Source organism: Ranitomeya imitator, chromosome 1 (assembly GCF_032444005.1).
Source record: "Ranitomeya imitator isolate aRanImi1 chromosome 1, aRanImi1.pri, whole genome shotgun sequence".
NCBI classification, from domain to species: domain Eukaryota; kingdom Metazoa; phylum Chordata; class Amphibia; order Anura; family Dendrobatidae; genus Ranitomeya; species Ranitomeya imitator.
The window spans coordinates 17,844,899-17,864,585 of record NC_091282.1 but is presented as its reverse complement, the minus strand read 5'-3'; the positions used below and the strand labels follow the sequence as shown (position 1 = coordinate 17,864,585).

At 49.4% G+C, this 19,687-nt stretch overlaps 1 protein-coding gene across 7 annotated transcripts in view; it reads right to left on the bottom strand.

Moving 5' to 3' along the window:
• Positions 1-19,687, bottom strand: part of LOC138658341 (uncharacterized) — a 77,504-nt gene that overhangs the window by 35,525 nt on the left and 22,292 nt on the right. For all 7 annotated transcript variants that reach the window (XM_069745820.1, XM_069745830.1, XM_069745802.1 and 4 more), the window contains 4 exons: positions 3,979-4,034; positions 3,822-3,900; positions 3,624-3,721; positions 1,522-1,630 (listed from right to left, as the gene is read on the bottom strand). In XM_069745820.1, coding sequence (XP_069601921.1) covers positions 1,522-1,630; positions 3,624-3,721; positions 3,822-3,900; positions 3,979-4,034 — 342 coding nt within the window. The remainder of the gene's footprint in view (positions 1-1,521; positions 1,631-3,623; positions 3,722-3,821; positions 3,901-3,978; positions 4,035-19,687) is intronic.

Here is a 19,687-nt window from a genome sequence, read left to right as displayed (position 1 = left end):
GTGTTATCAGTCATTGTACAGGAGGAGGTGAGCTGTGATATCACCTATTGTGAATGGTGGATCCTGTGTTATCTACTGTATATAGAGGTGTTATCAGTCATTGTACAGGAGGAGGAGGTGAGCTGTGACATCACCTATTGTGAATGGTGGATCCTGTGTTATCTACTGTATATAGAGGTGTTATCAGTCATTGTACAGGAGGAGGAGGTGAGCTGTGACATCACCTATTGTGAATGGTGGATCCTGTGTTATCTACTGTATATAGAGGTGTTATCAGTCATTGTACAGGAGGAGGTGAGCTGTGATATCACCTATTGTGAATGGTGGATCCTGTGTTATCTACTGTATATAGAGGTGTTATCAGTCATTGTACAGAAGGAGGAGGTGAGCTGTGACATCACCTATTGTGAATGGTGGATCTTGTGTTATCTACTGTATATAGAGGTGTTATCAGTCATTGTACATGAGGAGGAGGTGAGCTGTGATATCACCTATTGTGAATGGTGGATCTTGTGTTATCTACTGTATATAGAGGTGTTATCAGTCATTGTACAGGAGGAGAAGGAGGTGAGCTGTGACATCACCTATTGCGAATGGTGGATCCTGGGTTATCTACTGTATATAGAGGGGTTATCAGTCATTGTACAGGAGGAGGAGGTGAGCTGTGACATCACCTATTGCGGATGGTGGATCCTGTGTTATCTACTGTATATAGAGGGGTTATCAGTCATTGTACAGGAGGAGGAGGAGGTGAGCTGTGACATCACCTATTGCCAATGGTGGATCCTGTGTTATCTACTGTATATAGAGGTTATCAGTAGGGTTGAGCGACCTTGACTTTTTTAGGGTCGAGCCGGGTTTCGCGAAACCCGACTATCTCAAAAGTCGAGTCGAGTGAAATCGGCCGATTATGGCGAAAAGTCGAGGATCGACCGAAACACGAAACCCAATGCAAAGGCAATGGGATTTTTTTTTTTTTTTTCTCTCTCTCTCTCCCTCTCTCCCCTCCGTCCGTCCGAGAACTGAAAAGCTGGTGTTACACAGTGCAAATCGCTACAGCGCACAAGCGACAACATGGCGATAGGCGTCCACGCCCCTAAGACCTATGTCATCACTCTGCCCACGCCCCTTCATTGGCTGAAAAAAATGGCGCCAAGCGCGTCATACGAAACGCGACTTTGGCGCGAAAGTCGCGTACCGCATGGCCGACCCCACACAGGGATCGGGTCGGGTTTCATGAAACCCGAATTTGCCAAAAGTCGGCGACTTTTGAAAATGAACGATCCGTTTCGCTCAACCCTAGTTATCAGTCATTGTACAGGAGGAGGAGGTGAGCTGTGACATCACCTATTGTGAATGGTGGATCCTGTGTTATCTACTGTATATAGAGGTGTTATCAGTCACTGTACAGGAGGAGGTGAGCTGTGATATCTATTATAAGTGGTGGATCTTGTGTTAGGAGATGTGCCCTTCTGATAATGTTAATACAAATAATGGAAAGCTAATGTCATGATTACGTACCTGTGGTAACATCTGGAGTTTCCTCCTTCACGACGTTCATACACGGCTGACCTCCTCTCATCGCCTCTTCTAGGTTTTCCTCCACTTTAATACTAATGAGATCTTCCCTCTGATGTGACAGATGAAACAATTCAGCACAACTTGGGGTTTGACAGCAGAAGACACAAACCAAGGCGCCATTCACAGATCAGCTTCATGTACATGTTCTATACGGTTTTTGTAAGAAGCTCGTGTAGTCTTTAGTCTAAATCACCTTCTTCTCACATTTACTACTTGAATTACTGTAAACTATAGATTTCTGTGTCGTAAACTCCGGAATACACGGACATTACTCAGCCGGATGTGGTCACTGCTGAAAAGACGTACAGTGCCATGCGAAAGTATTCGGCCCCCTGGAACTTTCCAGCCTTTTCCCACATATCAGGCTTCAAACATAAAGATACCAAATGTAAAATTTTGGTGAAGAATCAACAACAAGTGGAACACAATTGTGAAATTGAAGGAAATTTTTTGGTTATTTTAAATTTTTGTGGAAATTCATAAACTGAAGAGTGGGGCGTGCAATATTATTCGGCCCCTGTAACTTAATACTTTGTTGCGCCCCTTTTGCTGCGATTACAAGTCTCTTGGGGTTTTGTCGCTATCAGTTTTGTACATGGAGAGACTGAAATTCTCCTCGTTCTTCCCGGCAAACAGCTCGAGCTCAGTGAGGTTTGATGGAGATCGTTTGTGATCAGCAGTTTTCAGCTCTTTCCACAGATTCTCCATTGGATTGAGGTCTGGACTGTGACTTGGCCATTCTAACACCTGGATACGATTATTTGTGAACCATTCCATTTTAGATTCTGCTTTATGTTTGGGATCATTGTCTTGTTGGAAGACAAATCTCCGTCCCAGTCTCAGGTCTTTTGCAGACTCCAACAGGTTTTCTTCAAGAATGGTCCTGTATTTTTCTCCATCCATCTTCCCATCAATTTTACCCATCTTCCCTGTCCCTGCTGAAGAAAAGCAGACCCAAACCATGATGCTGCCACCACCATGTTTGACAGTGGGGATGGTGTGTTCAGGGTGATGAGCTGCGTTGGCACTGTTGCCAAAAAGTTCGATTTTGGTTTCATCTGACCAGAGCAACTTCTTCCACATGTTTGGTGACTCCCAGGTGGCTTGTTGCAAACTTTGAACAACACTTTTTATGGATATCTTTGAGAAATGGCTTTCTTCTTGCCACTCTTCCATAAAGGCCAGATTTGTGCAGTGTACGACTGATTGTTGTCCTATGGACGGACTGTCGCACCTCAGCTGTAGATCTCTGCAGCTCATCCAGAGTGATCATGGGCCTCTCGGCTGCATCTCTGGTCAGTCTTCTCCTTGTTTGAGATGAAAGTTTAGAGGGGCGGCCGGGTCTTGGTAGATTTGCAGTGGTATGATGCTCCTTCCATTTCTATATGATCGCTTGCACAGTGCTCCTTGGGATGTGTAAAGTTTTGGAAATCATTTTGTATCCAAATCCGGCTTTAAACTTCTCCACAACAGTATCACGGACCTGCCTGTTGTGTTCCTTGGTCTTCATGATGCTCTCTGTGCTTCACACAGAACCCTGAGACTATCACAGAGCAGGAGCATTTATACGGAGACTTGATTACACACAGGAGGATTATATTTATCATCATTAGGCATTTAGGACGACATTGGATCATTCAGAGATCCACAATGAACTTCTGGAGGGAGTTTCCTGCACTGAAAGTAAAGGGGACGAATAATATTGCACGCCCCACTTTTCAGTTTTTGAATTTCCACAAAAATTTAAAATAACCAATTAATTTCGTTCAACTTCACAATTGTGTTCCACTTGTTGATTCTTCACCAAAAATTTACATTTGGTATCTTTATGTTTGAAGCATGATATGTGGGAAAAGGTTGAAAAGATCAAGGGGGCCGAATACTTTCGTAAAGCACTGTATAGGTTTTTCTCATCATTGATAACCGAGGCACAATAATATGGTCTAAGGTCAGGAAGATCCATCAGAACTTATGACATCTATGACCTCGATCAGAAATGTCCCCCCATATACAGATCCGGTACAGGGCTCAGCACCGTCTACCTGATGATCCTCCGGGATGTTGCGATTCTTCTCCGGACAGTCCTGGGGATACAGAGGACGGGGACATCTCTCTGGTGGATTTCTCCTCCTGGATCCATCTGTAGGAGACACAGTGACGGAATAGATTGTGTCATGTGATGATGAGAGGAAGTAGTAGTCGGTGACCACAGAACAGACATGACAGTCTCCCCTCCTCACCCTGCTGATCGGCCCATACATCCATCGTCTCTTCTACTTCATCTTTAACCTCAACGTTAATATCAATCAGATCTTCACCCTAAAAAGAAAAATGTAAGATGAGCTCAGGTCCCATCACTTCATGGTCAGATGTTGTGGGGGCTTCAGTGTCATCTACCTGATGATCCTCCGAGATGTTGTGATTCTCTGGTGGATTTCCCCTCCTGGATCCATCTGTGGTAGACATACAAAAGGACTAATTACATGACCTCCATATATCTTCAATGGCAGCCAGAAGACAGCCAAAAACGCTACACCCATGTTATAATTCCAGGGTTTTGTAATGTAAAAGACATTAATTGAGAAGTGGCATGACTGGAATATTACCTAGAACAGGACGTCTCTCAAAAACTGAGGAAGAGGTAAGAAGAAAGTTGGTCTGGGTGAATGTAAGAGGCCGACGGCAACATTAATGGAGCTGCAGGAATTTCTGGCCAGCCCTGGTTGTGTCCTGCATGTGACAATCTCCCGCAGTCTTCATATGTGTGGGGTAGGAGACAAGTCTTTTCTTACAGAGAAAAACATGCAAACCCAGCGATGTTCTACCAAACTCTCCATCATGGCTGCCAAAGGCATGAGGGAAACATGTTCTAAAAGGTTGAACTTTTTTGCCACAATCCCAAAAGGTTTGCTCAGCGCAAATCCGACACTGCACATCATCAAAAGAACACCATCTCCACAGTGAGGTATGGTGGAGGCAGCATTATGATTTGGGGCTGTTTTTTGGCAGCTGGAACTGGGGTTTTAGTCAAGGTGGAGGGAATTATGGACAGTTTCAAATATCAATTTTACATCTGAACCTTCCGGCCTCTGCTAAAAAGCTGAAGATGAGGAGGAATTTCTTCTTTCAAACACAACAATGATCCTAAGGGACCTCCAAATTGGAAAAGAACGGCTTCACTAGAAGGAAGATGGAAGTCCTGGAACGGCCGGACCCAGACCTGAACCTAAATGACAATCTGTGCAGACCTGAAGAGGGGGCTGTGCACAGGATATGACCCCACAATCTGACAGATATGGAGCTACTGCAAGGAGCTGGCAAAGATCGCCAATTCTGGATGTGTCGTGCTGATAGACCACAACCTAAAAAGGTTCAACACTGCCAGAAATTCGAAGGGCACTTCAACAAAGTATTAGTGCCACTTTAATAATAGGGGTGTGTAGACGTTTTATAGCCACTGAATATGAGAGATATCTGCTATTCGCCTGTTTATATACCATATATACTCGAGTATAAGCCGACCCCCCTAATTTTGCCACAAAAAACTGGGAAAACTTAATGACGAGTATAAACCTAGGGTGGGAAATGCAGCAGCTACCGGTAAATGTAAAAAATAAAAATAGACACCAATAAAATAAAATTAATTGAGATATCAGTAGGTTAAGTGTTTTTGAATATCCATATTGAATCAGGAGCCCCATTTAATGCTCCATACAGTTCACGATGGCCCCATAAGATGCTCCATAGGCATATTTGCCCCATATAATGCTGCACAAACTTTGATTATGGCCCATAAGATGATCCATAGAGGTATTTGCCCCATATGCTGTTGCTTTGATTAAAAAAAAATAATATGACACACTCGCCTCTCAGGTCCCTAGCACTCACTATACTCACCTCGTTCCGGCGCCGCTGTGTCTTCTTCGTCCTCTGCACCAACGTCCAGACAGAGAGCGTGGACTAACCACGTCATCGCACCCTCTGACCTGAGCGTCACTGCAGAGGACGCGGAAGACGGAGCGGCGCCGGAACGTGGGACAGGTGACTATCGCACAGTGCTCCCCTGCCCATTATACTCACCTGCTCCTGGCGCGGTCCCTGCACGTCCCTGGTTCTCCGGGCACTGACAGCTTCATCCAGCGTTGAGCGGTCACCTGGTACTGCTCATTACAGTAATGAATATGCGGCTCCACCCCTATGGGAGTGGAGTTGGGTCCATATTCACTACTGTAATGAGTGGTACCACGTGACCGCTCAACGCTGGAAGAAGCTGTCTGTGCCCGGAGAACCAGGGACCACACCAGGAGCAGGTGAGTATGTCACAGCCACCGCCCCCCTCCCCCGCCGACCCCAGGGACAATGACTCGAGTATAAGCCGAGAGGGTACTTTCAGCCTAAAAGAAATAGGCAGAAAATCTCGGCGTAAATACGGTGACACTTCTCTCAATACCATTTATACTATGTCCAGAGGCCTCTCACAGAATTAGAATATCATCAAAAAGTTAATTTAGTTCAGTTCTTCAATACAAAAAGTGAATGTCCTATATTCTATAGAGTCATTACATACAGAGTGATCTATTTCACATGTTTATTTCTGTTAATGTTGATGATTATGGCTTACAGCCAATGAAAACCCAAAATTCATTATTGCAGAAAATTAGAATAATTACCGTATTTTTCCGACCATAAGACGCACTTTTTTTCCTCCAAATTTGGGAGGAAAGTGTGGGTGCGTCTTATGGTACAGATGTAGCATGTGGGGAGGGGGGCAGCAGTGAGTGGGATCGCACTGTTATCCCACTTCAGGATGTCCCGGCTGCCCAGAATCAGCGCTAGAGAAACCATGTGCTCCCGATGATTAAGTGCAGTGAATATTCATTAGCCGATGATTAAGTGCAGTGAATATTCATTAGCGGCTCCCCGCCCACCTATCAGCTGAGCCGTGAGCCGGGAGCAGCAAATGCTTAAGCAGGGACACACATGGCTTCTCCAGCGCTGATTCCTGCAGCAGCTGGGCAGGTCTGTGTGTCTGGGGGAGAGGAGGCAGCAGCAGGGGACAGAGGAGAGAGGAGATCGCTGCATACCTGCCTGCCATGCCTGGGCTGGACGCTGAGTTCTGTGCAGGAGGACCTGTGATGATGTCAGGAGTGGGCGGGCTGGAGCATCACATGGCAGCTCAGAGCCCTCCCTCTTCCTGACATCATCACAGGTCCTTCAGGCTCTCCAGTCTCCACTAGAATCTGCAGCTTCCTCATAACCTGTGCTGTGGAAAGGGAAACGAGGGACTGCTCTGTGTACAGTAATGGGATGCTCCAGCTTTAACCTCACCACAGTGTGGCTGGCTGCCACATTTAAGAGGTTAGTCTTTACAAAACACACTAAAGCACTCTGCCACTCCTTTGGTGAACTATAACTCCCAGCATGTCATAGGATCTGCAGGACATGCTGGGAGTTATAGTTCTCCCATGGGATTTTAAAGCAGCACTCCAGTGTTATTTTGCAGTGCTGGAGTGGTGCTTTAAATATAAGCCCTGTGCCCCCATTCTTATACTCACCCTCCAGCATCTTCATATAGTGCTTTACAGACACCGCACTGGTCCCACAGCTTCCAACATAATAACATACTATTATATATAATAACACCACATATAATAGTATGTCATTTATGTTATTAAATATTTTACCACATTTTTTAGCTTCAAATATTTTTTTTCCCTATTTTCCACCTCTAAAACCTGGGTGCGCCTTATAGTCCGGTGCGTCTTATAGTCCGAAAAATACGGTAACATAAAACCTAAGCGTTTATAAAAGTCCTTAGTCTGTTTCAGTAACTCCACAATCATGGGGAAGACTGCTGACTGACAGATGTCCAGAAGGCGTCTGACACACTCCACAAGGAGGGGAAGCCACAAAAGGTCATTGGTAAAGAAGCCGGCTGTTAACACAGTGCTGTATACAAGAATATTAACGGAAAGTGGAGTGGAAAAAGTGTGGTAGAAAAAGGTGAACAAGCAACTGGGATAACCGCAGCAAGTGGAGAGGCCACAATCCAAGCTGCTGGAGGTCTAGTGTGAAGTCTCCACAATCAGTGATGGTTTGGGGAGCCATGTCATCTGCTGGTGAAGGTCCACTGTGTTTTATCAAGACAAAAGTCAGCGCAGCCGTCTACCAGGACATTTTAGAGCAGTTCATACTTCCCTCTGCCGACAAGCTTTTTGGAGATGGAAATGTCATTTCTCCAGCAGGACTTGGCCCCTGTCCACACGGCCAAAAGTACCAATACCTGGTGTAAAAACAACAGTATCACTGGGCTTGATTGGCAGCAAACTCGCCTGACCTGAACCCCATAGAGAATCTATGGAGTATTGTCAAGAGGAAGATGAGACACCAGATGCAACAATGCAGACGAGCTGAAGGCTGCTATCAAAGCAACCTGGGCCTCCATAACCTCTCAGCAGCGCCACAGGCTGATCGCCTCCATGCCACGCCGCATTGATGCATTAGTCTGGCAGGTCTCACTGTTCATGAAAAAACTCCCCTGATGCCTGCACCTCCGCATATATCAATGTAACTAATTTTATGGATTAACGCCACATCTTGAAAGAAGGATCGGGCGAGTGCTGCTTTTCTTATTACTTTTTCTGATATAATACATGTTCTTTATGCATGCACCACCCAGAAGAGAACAGACGAGGCTATTTCTGAGGATTTGGGTTGAAATAACACGCAGAAAAAAAAAGTGACTTGGTGCCTGGAATAACCCTTTTTTTTTTTTTTAACACGTGAAATAGATCCCTCTGTGTGTAATGACTATAGAATATATGCATTTCATTGTGTGTATTCAAGAACTGAAATAAATTCACTTTTTGATGATATTCTAATTTAGTGAGAAGGACTTGTAGGGGGCTTCAATGTTACTGGTAGGTTAAAGGCTCTGGAAAAGCAAAATGGCTCCTCACCCTCCAAAAGAAATTCAGCAAACTCTCCGCTCCCAAATCCAAATGCCCCACAGTAAACCTAAACCACATATAGTGTCCATGTTTGGCATTTCTGAAGCGATGAGAGCCCGCCTAACCTACGGGTGCATGCCTCCAGAAGCACGGGCCGGGCATAACGCACTGGTCACTACAGCGCACTGGTCACTACAGCGCACTGGTCACTACAGCGCACTGGTCACTACAACGCACTGGTCACTACAACGCACTGGTCACTACAACGCACTGGTCACTACAGCGCACTGGTCACTACAGCGCACTGGTCACTACAACGCACTGGTCACTACAACGCACCGGTCACTACAACGCACCGGTCACTACAACGCACCGGTCACTACAGCGCACCGGTCACTACAGCGCACCGGTCACTACAACGCACCGGTCACTACAACGCACTGGTCACTACAACGCACAGGTCACTACAACGCACTGGTCGCTACAACACACCGGTCACTACAACGCACCGGTCACTACAACGTACTGGTCACTACAACGCACGCTTGCAATTTTCACTCCAACATCCACTGCTGTTCGTTTCTTGAAAACACCTTTGGAGTCAAAATCATCAGTACACCTGTAGATAAATTCCCCAAGGGGTATAGTTTCCCCAAATGGGGTCACTTGAGGAGGGATTCTGCTCTTCTAGTAATTGGGGGCTCTGTATATGGAGTACACAAACTGTTCAGGGAAACTAAGCGCTCCAGGAGGCAAACAGCGCTCTGTTCCTCCGATTGTCTCCATATGGCTAAGTAGCACTGTACAGCCACATACGGGGTATGGCCACGTTGAGCAGAAATTGTGGGACAAATTTTGATGCCATTTTTACCCACTTCTTGTGTGAAAAAGTAAAATCTAAGGGCAAATTAACATTTTAGTGGTAAAAATCGAATTATTTTTTCGTCGCTGCCCAATGGTATAAAATTCTGTGACACCCGTGGGGTCAATCTGATCACTGCACCCCTAGATGAATTCATTGAGAGGTGTAGTTTGTAGAATGGGGTCACTTATGGGCGGGGGGGATTCTGGCCCCTCATGGGCTCTCTCAGTGGGACATTTAACCCGCAGACCATAACCGTAAAATCTGCTGCTCCTTGTTATCCGAGCTTTGCACTGTGCCTGAAAAATATTTCCCGATTATATGTAGGGTACTGAAAAAATAAATAAAATAAATTGCAATTCTGGCGTTTTGATTTTTTTCTCATTACGCCATTTACCGATTTCATTTATATTGATAGAGCAGACGTCTAAAATATGGAGATATCACGTGTATTTGTTATTTAGCAATAGGAAAAATTCCTGGAGTAATAAAGCACCAGCATTCTTATAGAAAAGAAAGAAATTACATTGCTGAAGGCTCTACACAGCGGGAGAAATAAGCATCCAACACATGGATGAGAAGCCCCCACACATTATCAGTGACCCCCTCCATGGATGAGAAGCCCCCGCACATTGTGAGTGATCCCCTCCATGGATGAGAAGCCCCCGCACATTGTGAGTGATCCCCTCCATGGATGAGAAGACCCCGCACATTGTGAGTGATCCCCTCCATGGATGAGAAGCCTCCGCACATTGTGAGTGATCCCCTCCATGGATGAGAAGACCCCGCACATTGTGAGTGATCCCCTCCATGGATGAGAAGCCCCCGCACATTGTGAGTGATCCCCTCCATGGATGAGAAGACCCCGCACATTGTGAGTGATCCCCTCCATGGATAAGAAGTCTCCGCACATTGTGAGTGATCCCTCCATGGATGAGAAGTCCCCACACATTGTGAGTGACCCCCTCCATGGATGAGAAGCCTCCACACATTGTGAGTGACCCCCTCCATGGATGAGAAGCTCCCACACATTGTGAGTGATCCCCTCCATGGATGAGAAGCCTCCGCACATTGTGAGTGATCCCCTCCATGGATGAGAAGCCCCCACACATTGTGAGTGATCCCCTCCATGGATGAGAAGCCCCCATACATTGTGAGTGACCCCCTCCATGGATGAGAAGCCCCCACACATTGTGAGTGACCCCCTCCATGGATGAGAAGCTCCCACACATTGTGAGTGATCCCCTCCATGGATGAGAAGCCTCCGCACATTGTGAGTGATCCCCTCCATGGATGAGAAGCCCCCACACATTGTGAGTGATCCCCTCCATGGATGAGAAGCCCCCATACATTGTGAGTGATCCCCTCCATGGATGAGAAGCCCCCACACATTGTGAGTGATCCCCTCCATGGATGAGAAGCCTCCGCACATTGTGAGTGATCCCCTCCATGGATGAGAAGCCCCCATACATTGTGAGTGATCCCCTCCATGGATGAGAAGCCCCCACACATTGTGAGTGATCCCCTCCATGGATGAGAAGCCTCCACACATTGTGAGTGATCCCCTCCATGGATGAGAAGCCCCCACACATTGTGAGTGATCCCCTCCATGGATGAGAAGCCTCCGCACATTGTGAGTGATCCCCTCCATGGATTAGAAGCCTCCGCACATTGTGAGTGATCCCCTCCATGGATGAGAAGCCCCCGCACATTGTGAGTGATCCCTCCATGGATGAGAAGCCCCCGCACATTGTGAGTGATCCCTCCATGGATGAGAAGCCCCCGCACATTGTGAGTGATCCCTCCATGGATGAGAAGCCTCCGCACATTGTGAGTGATCCCCTCCATGGATGAGAAGCCCCCATACATTGTGAGTGATCCCCTCCATGGATGAGAAGCCTCCGCACATTGTGAGTGATCCCCTCCATGGATGAGAAGCCTCCACACATTCTGAGTGATCCCCTCCATGGATAAGAAGCCTCCGCACATTGTGAGTGATCCCCTCCATGGATGAGAAGCCCCCATACATTGTGAGTGATCCCCTCCATGGATGAGAAGCCCCCGCACATTGTGAGTGATCCCCTCCATGGATGAGAAGCCCCCACACATTGTGAGTGATCCCCTCCATGGATGAGAAGCCTCCGCACATTGTGAGTGATCCCCTCCATGGAATAGAAGCCTCCGCACATTGTGAGTGATCCCCTCCATGGATGAGAAGCCTCCACACATTGTGAGTGATCCCCTCCATGGATGAGAAGCCCCCGCACATTGTGAGAGATCCCCTCCATGGATGAGAAGCCCCCGCACATTGTGAGTGATCCCTCCATGGATGAGAAGCCCCCGCACATTGTGAGTGATCCCTCCATGGATGAGAAGCCTCCGCACATTGTGAGTGATCCCTCCATGGATGAGAAGCCTCCACACATTGTGAGTGATCCCCTCCATGGATGAGAAGCCTCCACACATTGTGAGTGATCCCCTCCATGGATGAGAAGCCCCCACACATTGTGAGTGATCCCCTCCATGGATGAGAAGCCCCCGCACATTGTGAGTGATCCCCTCCATGGATGAGAAGCCCCCACACATTGTGAGTGACCCCCTCCATGGATGAGAAGCCCCCACACATTGTGAGTGACCCCCTCCATGGATGAGAAGCCTCCACACATTGTGAGTGATCCCCTCCATGGATGAGAAGCCCCCGCACATTGTGAGAGATCCCCTCCATGGATGAGAAGCCCCCACACATTGTGAGTGACCCCCTCCATGGATGAGAAGCCTCCACACATTGTGAGTGATCCCCTCCATGGATGAGAAGCCCCCGCACATTGTGAGAGATCCCCTCCATGGATGAGAAGCCCCCACACATTGTGAGTGATCCCCTCCATGGATGAGAAGCCCCCGCACATTGTGAGAGATCCCCTCCATGGATGAGAAGCCCCCACACATTGTGAGTGATCCCCTCCATGGATGAGAAGCCTCCACACATTGTGAGTGATCCCCTCCATGGATGAGAAGCCCCCGCACATTGTGAGTGACCCCCTCCATGGATGAGAAGCCCCCGCACATTGTGAGAGATCCCCTCCATGGATGAGAAGCCTCCACACATTGTGAGTGACCCCCTCCATGGATGAGAAGCCCCCGCACATTGTGAGTGACCCCCCTCCATGGATGAGAAGCCCCCGCACATTGTGAGTGATCCCCTCCATGGATGAGAAGCCTCCACACATTGTGAGTGATCCTCTCCATGGATGAGAAGCCCCCGCACATTGTGAGAGATCCCCTCCATGGATGAGAAGCCTCCACACATTGTGAGTGACCCCCTCCATGGATGAGAAGCCCCCGCACATTGTGAGTGACCCCCCTCCATGGATGAGAAGCCTCCACACATTGTGAGTGATCCTCTCCATGGATGAGAAGCCCCCGCACATTGTGAGTGATCCCCTCCATGGATGAGAAGCCCCCGCACATTGTGAGTGACCCCCTCCATGGATGAGAAGCCCCCGCACATTGTGAGAGATCCCCTCCATGGATGAGAAGCCTCCACACATTGTGAGTGACCCCCTCCATGGATGAGAAGCCCCCGCACATTGTGAGTGACCCCCCTCCATGGATGAGAAGCCTCCGCACATTGTGAGTGACCCCCCTCCATGGATGAGAAGCCTCCACACATTGTGAGTGATCCCCTCCATGGATGAGAAGCCCCCGCACATTGTGAGAGATCCCCTCCATGGATGAGAAGCCTCCACACATTGTGAGTGATCCCCTCCATGGATGAGAAGCCTCCACACATTGTGAGTGATCCCTCCATGGATGAGAAGCCCCCGCACATTGTGAGTGATCCCCTCTGTAATGTGAATATAAAAATGACTATTTTGAGTCCATTTTGAAATATAGTGAATGCATACAGACTATTAGGCTGTGTGCACACGTTGCGGTTTTTTTGCGGTTTTTCCCGATAAAAACGCTATAAAACCGCAAAAAAAACCGCATACAATAAGCATCCCATCATTTAGAATGAATTCCGCATGTTTTGTGCACATGATGCGTTTTTTTCCGCGAAAAAAACGCGTCGCGGCAAAAAAACGCAGCATGTTCATTAATTTTCCGTTTTTTTTTGCGGATTTCCCACTCCAAAATGCATTGGGAAGTGTCCGGAAAAAACCGCGTCAAAACCGCATGCGGTTTTCTTGCAGAAAATGTCCGGAATTCTCAGGAATTTTCTGTGAGAAATCCTGAACGTGTGCACATAGCCTAAAGGTACCTTCACACATAACGATATTGTTAACGATATCGTTGCTATTTGTGACGTAGCAACGATATCGTTAATGAAATCGTTATGCGTGACAGCGACCAACGATCAGGCCCCTGCTGGGAGATCGTTGGTCGCTGAATAAAGTCCAGAACTTTATTTCGTCGCTGGACTCCTGCTGACATCGCTGGATCGGCGTGTGTGACACCGATCCAGCGATGTCTTCACTGGTAACCAGGGTAAACATCGGGTTACTAAGCGCAGGGCCGCGCTTAGTAACCCGATGTTTACCCTGGTTACCATGCTAAAAGTAAAAAAAAACAAACACTAGATACTTACCTACCGCTGTCTGTCCCCGGCGCTCTGCTTCTCTGCTCTCCTCCTGTACTGGCTGTGAGCGCCGGTCAGCCGGAAAGCAGAGCGGTGACGTCACCGCTCTGCTTTCCGGCCGCTGTGCTCACACAGACAGTACAGGAGGAGAGCAGAGAAGCAGAGCGCCGGGGACAGACAGCGGTAGGTAAGTATCTAGTGTTTGTTTTTTTTTACTTTTAGCATGGTAACCAGGGTAAACATCGGGTTACTAAGCGCGGCCCTGCGCTTAGTTACCCGATGTTTACCCTGGTTACCGGGGACCTCGGGACAGTTGGTCGCTGGAGAGCGGTCTGTGTGACAGCTCTCCAGCGACCAAACAGCGACGCTGCAGCGATCCGGATCGTTGTCGGTATCGCTGCAGCGTCGCTTAATGTGAAGGGGCCTTTACAGAGCAGCATTTCTTGTAATACACTTACAGACAGACAATGCTCATTGTGACACAATCTTGAGAGCTGTTTATTTATTGTCTGAAGACCTTTCAGTTCACAAACAGTTCTATGTTTCTGTTTGTTATTGTAAAACAAGGTTTATTTACCCTCTGTCTGTGGTGGGTTTATCTTACCCTTGTGGGCTTTTATGTATCTATGGGTTTATGGCCCATTGTCTGATGTATGACTGATATCTTGGTCTCATCCTATCTTGAAAGCGGCCACTTGAAGGGCAGGGTGAAACAAGAGTTACACTTAGTGCAAATCACTATATAAGGACAGAGAAACATGACTAAGACAGAAGCATAAACTGGTGAACCTGTACTTACATGTGTACAGTGTTTGATACCTGCGTATGTGGGGACACCCGTGCAGTGTTGTGAATTTTCCAGGGGTTCTCTGTCTTGGTGTTTGCTTCTCTGATTTTCCAGACGGATGATGTTTAAAAGCTCCTTGGTGACGGATGATGTGACTATATGTACTTAATCATTAGATGTATTTAATCCCTATACTGTATGTACCTTGTATCTTAAAATCTACAAATGTATATGCAATCATACTATCTAATCATATTATTCCTTTAATTTTGTATTTTGAAATAAAATTGCGTTATATCGCAAGTAGTAGCCTTCTTTAAAGCCGTATCTGATCCTTAGTGATAAAAACTTGGCAATACACCCTCCATGGATGAGAAGCCTCATCACATTGTGAGTGACCCCCTCCATGGATGAGAAGCCTCCACACATTGTGAGTGATCCCCTCCATGGATGAGAAACCTCCACACATTGTGAGTGATCCCCTCCATGGATGAGAAGCCTCCACACATTGTGAGTGACCCCCTCCATGGATAAGAAGCCCCTGCACATTGTGGGTGATCCCTCCATGGATGAGAAGCCTCCACACATTGTGAGTGATCCCCTCCATGGATAAGAAGCCCCTGCACATTGTGGGTGATCCCTCCATGGATGAGAAGCCTCCGCACATTGTGAGTGACCCCCTCCATGGATGAGAAGCCCCCGCACATTGTGAGTGATCCCCTCCATGGATGAGAAGCCCCCGCACATTGTGAGTGACCCCCTCCATGGATGAGAAGCCCCCGCACATTGTGAGTGATCCCCTCCATGGATGAGAAGCCCCCGCACATTGTGAGTGATCCCCCTCCATGGATGAGAAGCCCCCGCACATTGTGAGTGACCCCCTCCATGGATGAGAAGCCTCCACACATTGTGAGTGATCCCCTCCATGGATGAGAAGCCTCCACACATTGTGAGTGATCCCTCCATGGATGAGAAGCCTCCACACATTGTGAGTGATCCCCTCCATGGATGAGAAGCCTCCACACATTGTGAGTGATCCCTCCATGGATGAGAAGCCTCCACACATTGTGAGTGATCCCCTCCATGGATGAGAAGCCCCCACACATTGTGAGTGAACCCCTCCATGGATGAGAAGCCCCCGCACATTGTGATTGATCCCCTCCATGGATAAGAAGTCTCCACACATTGTGAGTGACCCCCTCCATGGATGAGAAGCCTCCACACATTGTGAGTGATCCCTCCATGGATGAGAAGCCTCCACACATTGTGAGTGATCCCCTCCATGGATGAGAAGCCTCCACACATTGTGAGTGATCCCCTCCATGGATGAGAAGCCTCCACACATTGTGAGTGATCCCTCCATGGATGAGAAGCCTCCACACATTGTGAGTGATCCCCTCCATGGATGAGAAGCCTCCACACATTGTGAGTGATCCCCTCCATGGATGAGAAGCCCCCACACATTGTGAGTGATCCCCTCCATGGATGAGAAGCCTCCACACATTGTGAGTGATCCCCTCCATGGATGAGAAGCCCCCGCACATTGTGAGTGATCCCCTCCATGGATGAGAAGCCTCCACACATTGTGAGTGATCCCTCCATGGATGAGAAGCCTCCACACATTGTGAGTGATCCCCTCCATGGATGAGAAGCCCCCACACATTGTGAGTGATCCCCTCCATGCATGAGAAGCCTCCACACATTGTGAGTGATCCCCTCCATGGATGAGAAACCTCCACACATTGTGAGTGATCCCCTCCATGGATGAGAAGCCTCCGCACATTGTGAGTGATCCCCTCCATGGATGAGAAGCCCCCACACATTGTGAGTGATCCCCCTCCATGGATGAGAAGCCCCCGCACATTGTGAGTGATCCCCTCCATGGATGAGAAGCCCCCACACATTGTGAGTGATCCTCTCCATGGATGAGAAGCCTCCACACATTGTGAGTGACCCCCTCCATGGATGAGAAGCCTCCACACATTGTGAGTGACCCCCTCCATGGATGAGAAGCTCCCACACATTGTGAGTGATCTCCTCCATGGATGAGAAGCCCCCACACATTGTGAGTGACCCCCTCCATGGATGAGAAGCTCCCACACATTGTGAGTGACCCCCTCCATGGATGAGAAGCCCCCACACGAGTGGTCTCAGGGGGTTTTCCTAGTGGCAGACAAAGGACTCAGCATCGTCTTCCACACAGATGAACTGCAGGTAAAGTACGGACTGGACTGTGGAGAACGAGGGGAACGATGAAGCATGAACGGGTTTTGCCATCAGTCAGTATCGTCGCCTCATCAATATATTTTCCATTTGTTTAGCAATGGTGATATCAAATGAGCATCCAGCAGCATCTGCAACGTGTACTCACACCGCCCCGGCTCTGCTCCAGAGACAGCACACACACCGCCCCGGCTCTGCTCCAGAGACAGCACACTCACACCGCCCCGGCTCTGCTCCAGAGACAGCACACACACACACACACCGCCCCGACTCTGCTCCAGAGACAGCACACACACCGCCCCGGCTCTGCTTCACCTGACAACACACACACTGCCCCTGCTCCAGAGACAGCACACACACACACCGCCCCGGCTCTGCTTCACCTGACAACACCCACACACTGCCCCCGCTCCAGAGACAGCACACACACACCGCCCCTGCTCCAGAAACAGCACACACACCGCCCCGGCTCTGCTCCAGAGACAGCACACACACCGCCCCGGCTCTGCTCCAGAGACAGCACACACACCGCCCCGGCTCTGCTCCAGAGACAGCACACACACCGCCCCGGCTCTGCTCCAGAGACAGCACACACACCGCCCCGGCTCTGCTCCAGAGACAGCACACACACACCGCCCCGGCTCTGCTCCAGAGACAGAACACACACCGCCCCGGCTCTGCTCCAGAGACAGAACACACACCGCCCCGGCTCTGCTCCAGAGACAGAACACACACCGCCCCGGCTCTGCTCCAGAGACAGAACACACACCGCCCCGGCTCTGCTCCAGAGACAGCACACACACCGCCCCGGCTCTGCTCCAGAGACAGCACACACACCGCCCCGGCTCTGCTCCAGAGACAGCACACACACCGCCCCGGCTCTGCTCCAGAGACAGAACACACACCGCCCCGGCTCTGCTCCAGAGACAGCACACACACCGCCCCGGCTCTGCTCCAGAGACAGCACACACACCGCCCCGGCTCTGCTCCAGAGACAGCACACACACCGCCCCGGCTCTGCTCCAGAGACAGCACACACACACCGACCCGGCTCTGCTCCAGAGACAGCACACACACCGCCCCGGCTCTGCTCCAGAGACAGCACACACACCGCCCCGGCTCTGCTCCAGAGGCAGCACACACACCGCCCCGGCTCTGCTCCAGAGACAGCACACACACCGCCCCGGCTCTGCTCCAGAGACAGCACACACACCGCCCCGGCTCTGCTCCAGAGGCAGCACACACACCGCCCCGGCTCTGCTCCAGAGACAGCACACACACCGCCCCGGCTCTGTTCTAGAGGCAGCACACACACCGCCCCGGCTCTGCTCCAGAGACAGCACACACACCGCCCCGGCTCTGCTCCAGAGACAGCACACACACCGCCCCGGCTCTGCTCCAGAGACAGCACACACACCGCCCCGGCTCTGCTCCAGAGACAGCACACACACACCGCCCCGGCTCTGCTCCAGAGACAGCACACACTCAGCTCACCTTGGATCCTAGAACCCCATTAGCTGTAATGGATTCATAGATAATAGGTGGAGGCGCGGCGGTCCTGGTTGAGGTTTGACGCTGTCCTCCATCTGTTTTTCTGCCACTCACATTAAAAGATGTTGCCGCTTGCTCTGTGCATGTGATGCAGACATAGGGCCGTATGCTCAACCGGAAACTGATTACTTTCTGTCAATGGGGCGGGGTTATGAGCTGGACAAAGCCAGAGACCCAGAAAACCAATGAGGAGACACTCACACAAATGTAAGAGCCTAACAAAGCTGAAGAGAAGGGTGGAGAGGGAATAATGGAAGAAGACAAAGCGGACAACCCCTTTAATAGCGGGGACCAGAGCTACTTTATTTGCCAGCATGGAATAGGTAGAGTGCCAACACTTACAGCAGGAGGTCATCTACCTGTGATGACCTCACAAGTCTCTCATTGTGTTATCCCAGCATCTCTGAGTGGTCAGTCCAACCCCTCCCTCTCTTTATGACCTCTGCCTAAAGGTACCGTCACATTAAGCGACGCTGCAGCGATATAGACAACGATGCCGATCGCTGCAGCGTCGCTGTTTAGTCGTTGTGTGGTCGCTGGAGAGCTGTCACACAGACAGCTCTCCAGCGACCAACGATGCCGAAGTCCCCGGGTAACCAGGGTAAACATCGGGTTACTAAGTGCAGGGCCGCGCTTAGTAACCCGATGTTTACCATTGTTACCATTGTAAAAGTAAAAAAACAACACTACATACTTACATTCCGGTGTCTGTCACGTCCCCCCGCCGTTCTGCTTCCCTGCACTGTGTCAGCGCCGGCCAGCCGTAAAGCAGAGCGGTGACGTCACCGCTGTGCTCTGCTTTACGGCCAGCGCTGACAGTCAGTGCAGGGAAGCTGACGCCGGGGGGACGTGACAGACACCGAATGTGAGTATGTACTGTTTTTTTTTTTTTTAACTTTTACAATGGTAACCAGGGTAAACACGGGGTTACTAAGCGCGGTCCTGCGCCTATTAACCCGATATTTACCCTGGTTACCAGTGAACACATCGCTGGACCGGCGTCACACACGCCGATCCAGCGATGACAGCGGGTGATCAGCGACCAAAAAAAAGGTCCTGATCATTCCCCAGCGACCAACGATCTCCCAGCAGGGGCCTGATCGTTGGTCGCTGTCACGCATAACGATTTCGTTAACGATATCGTTGCTACGTCA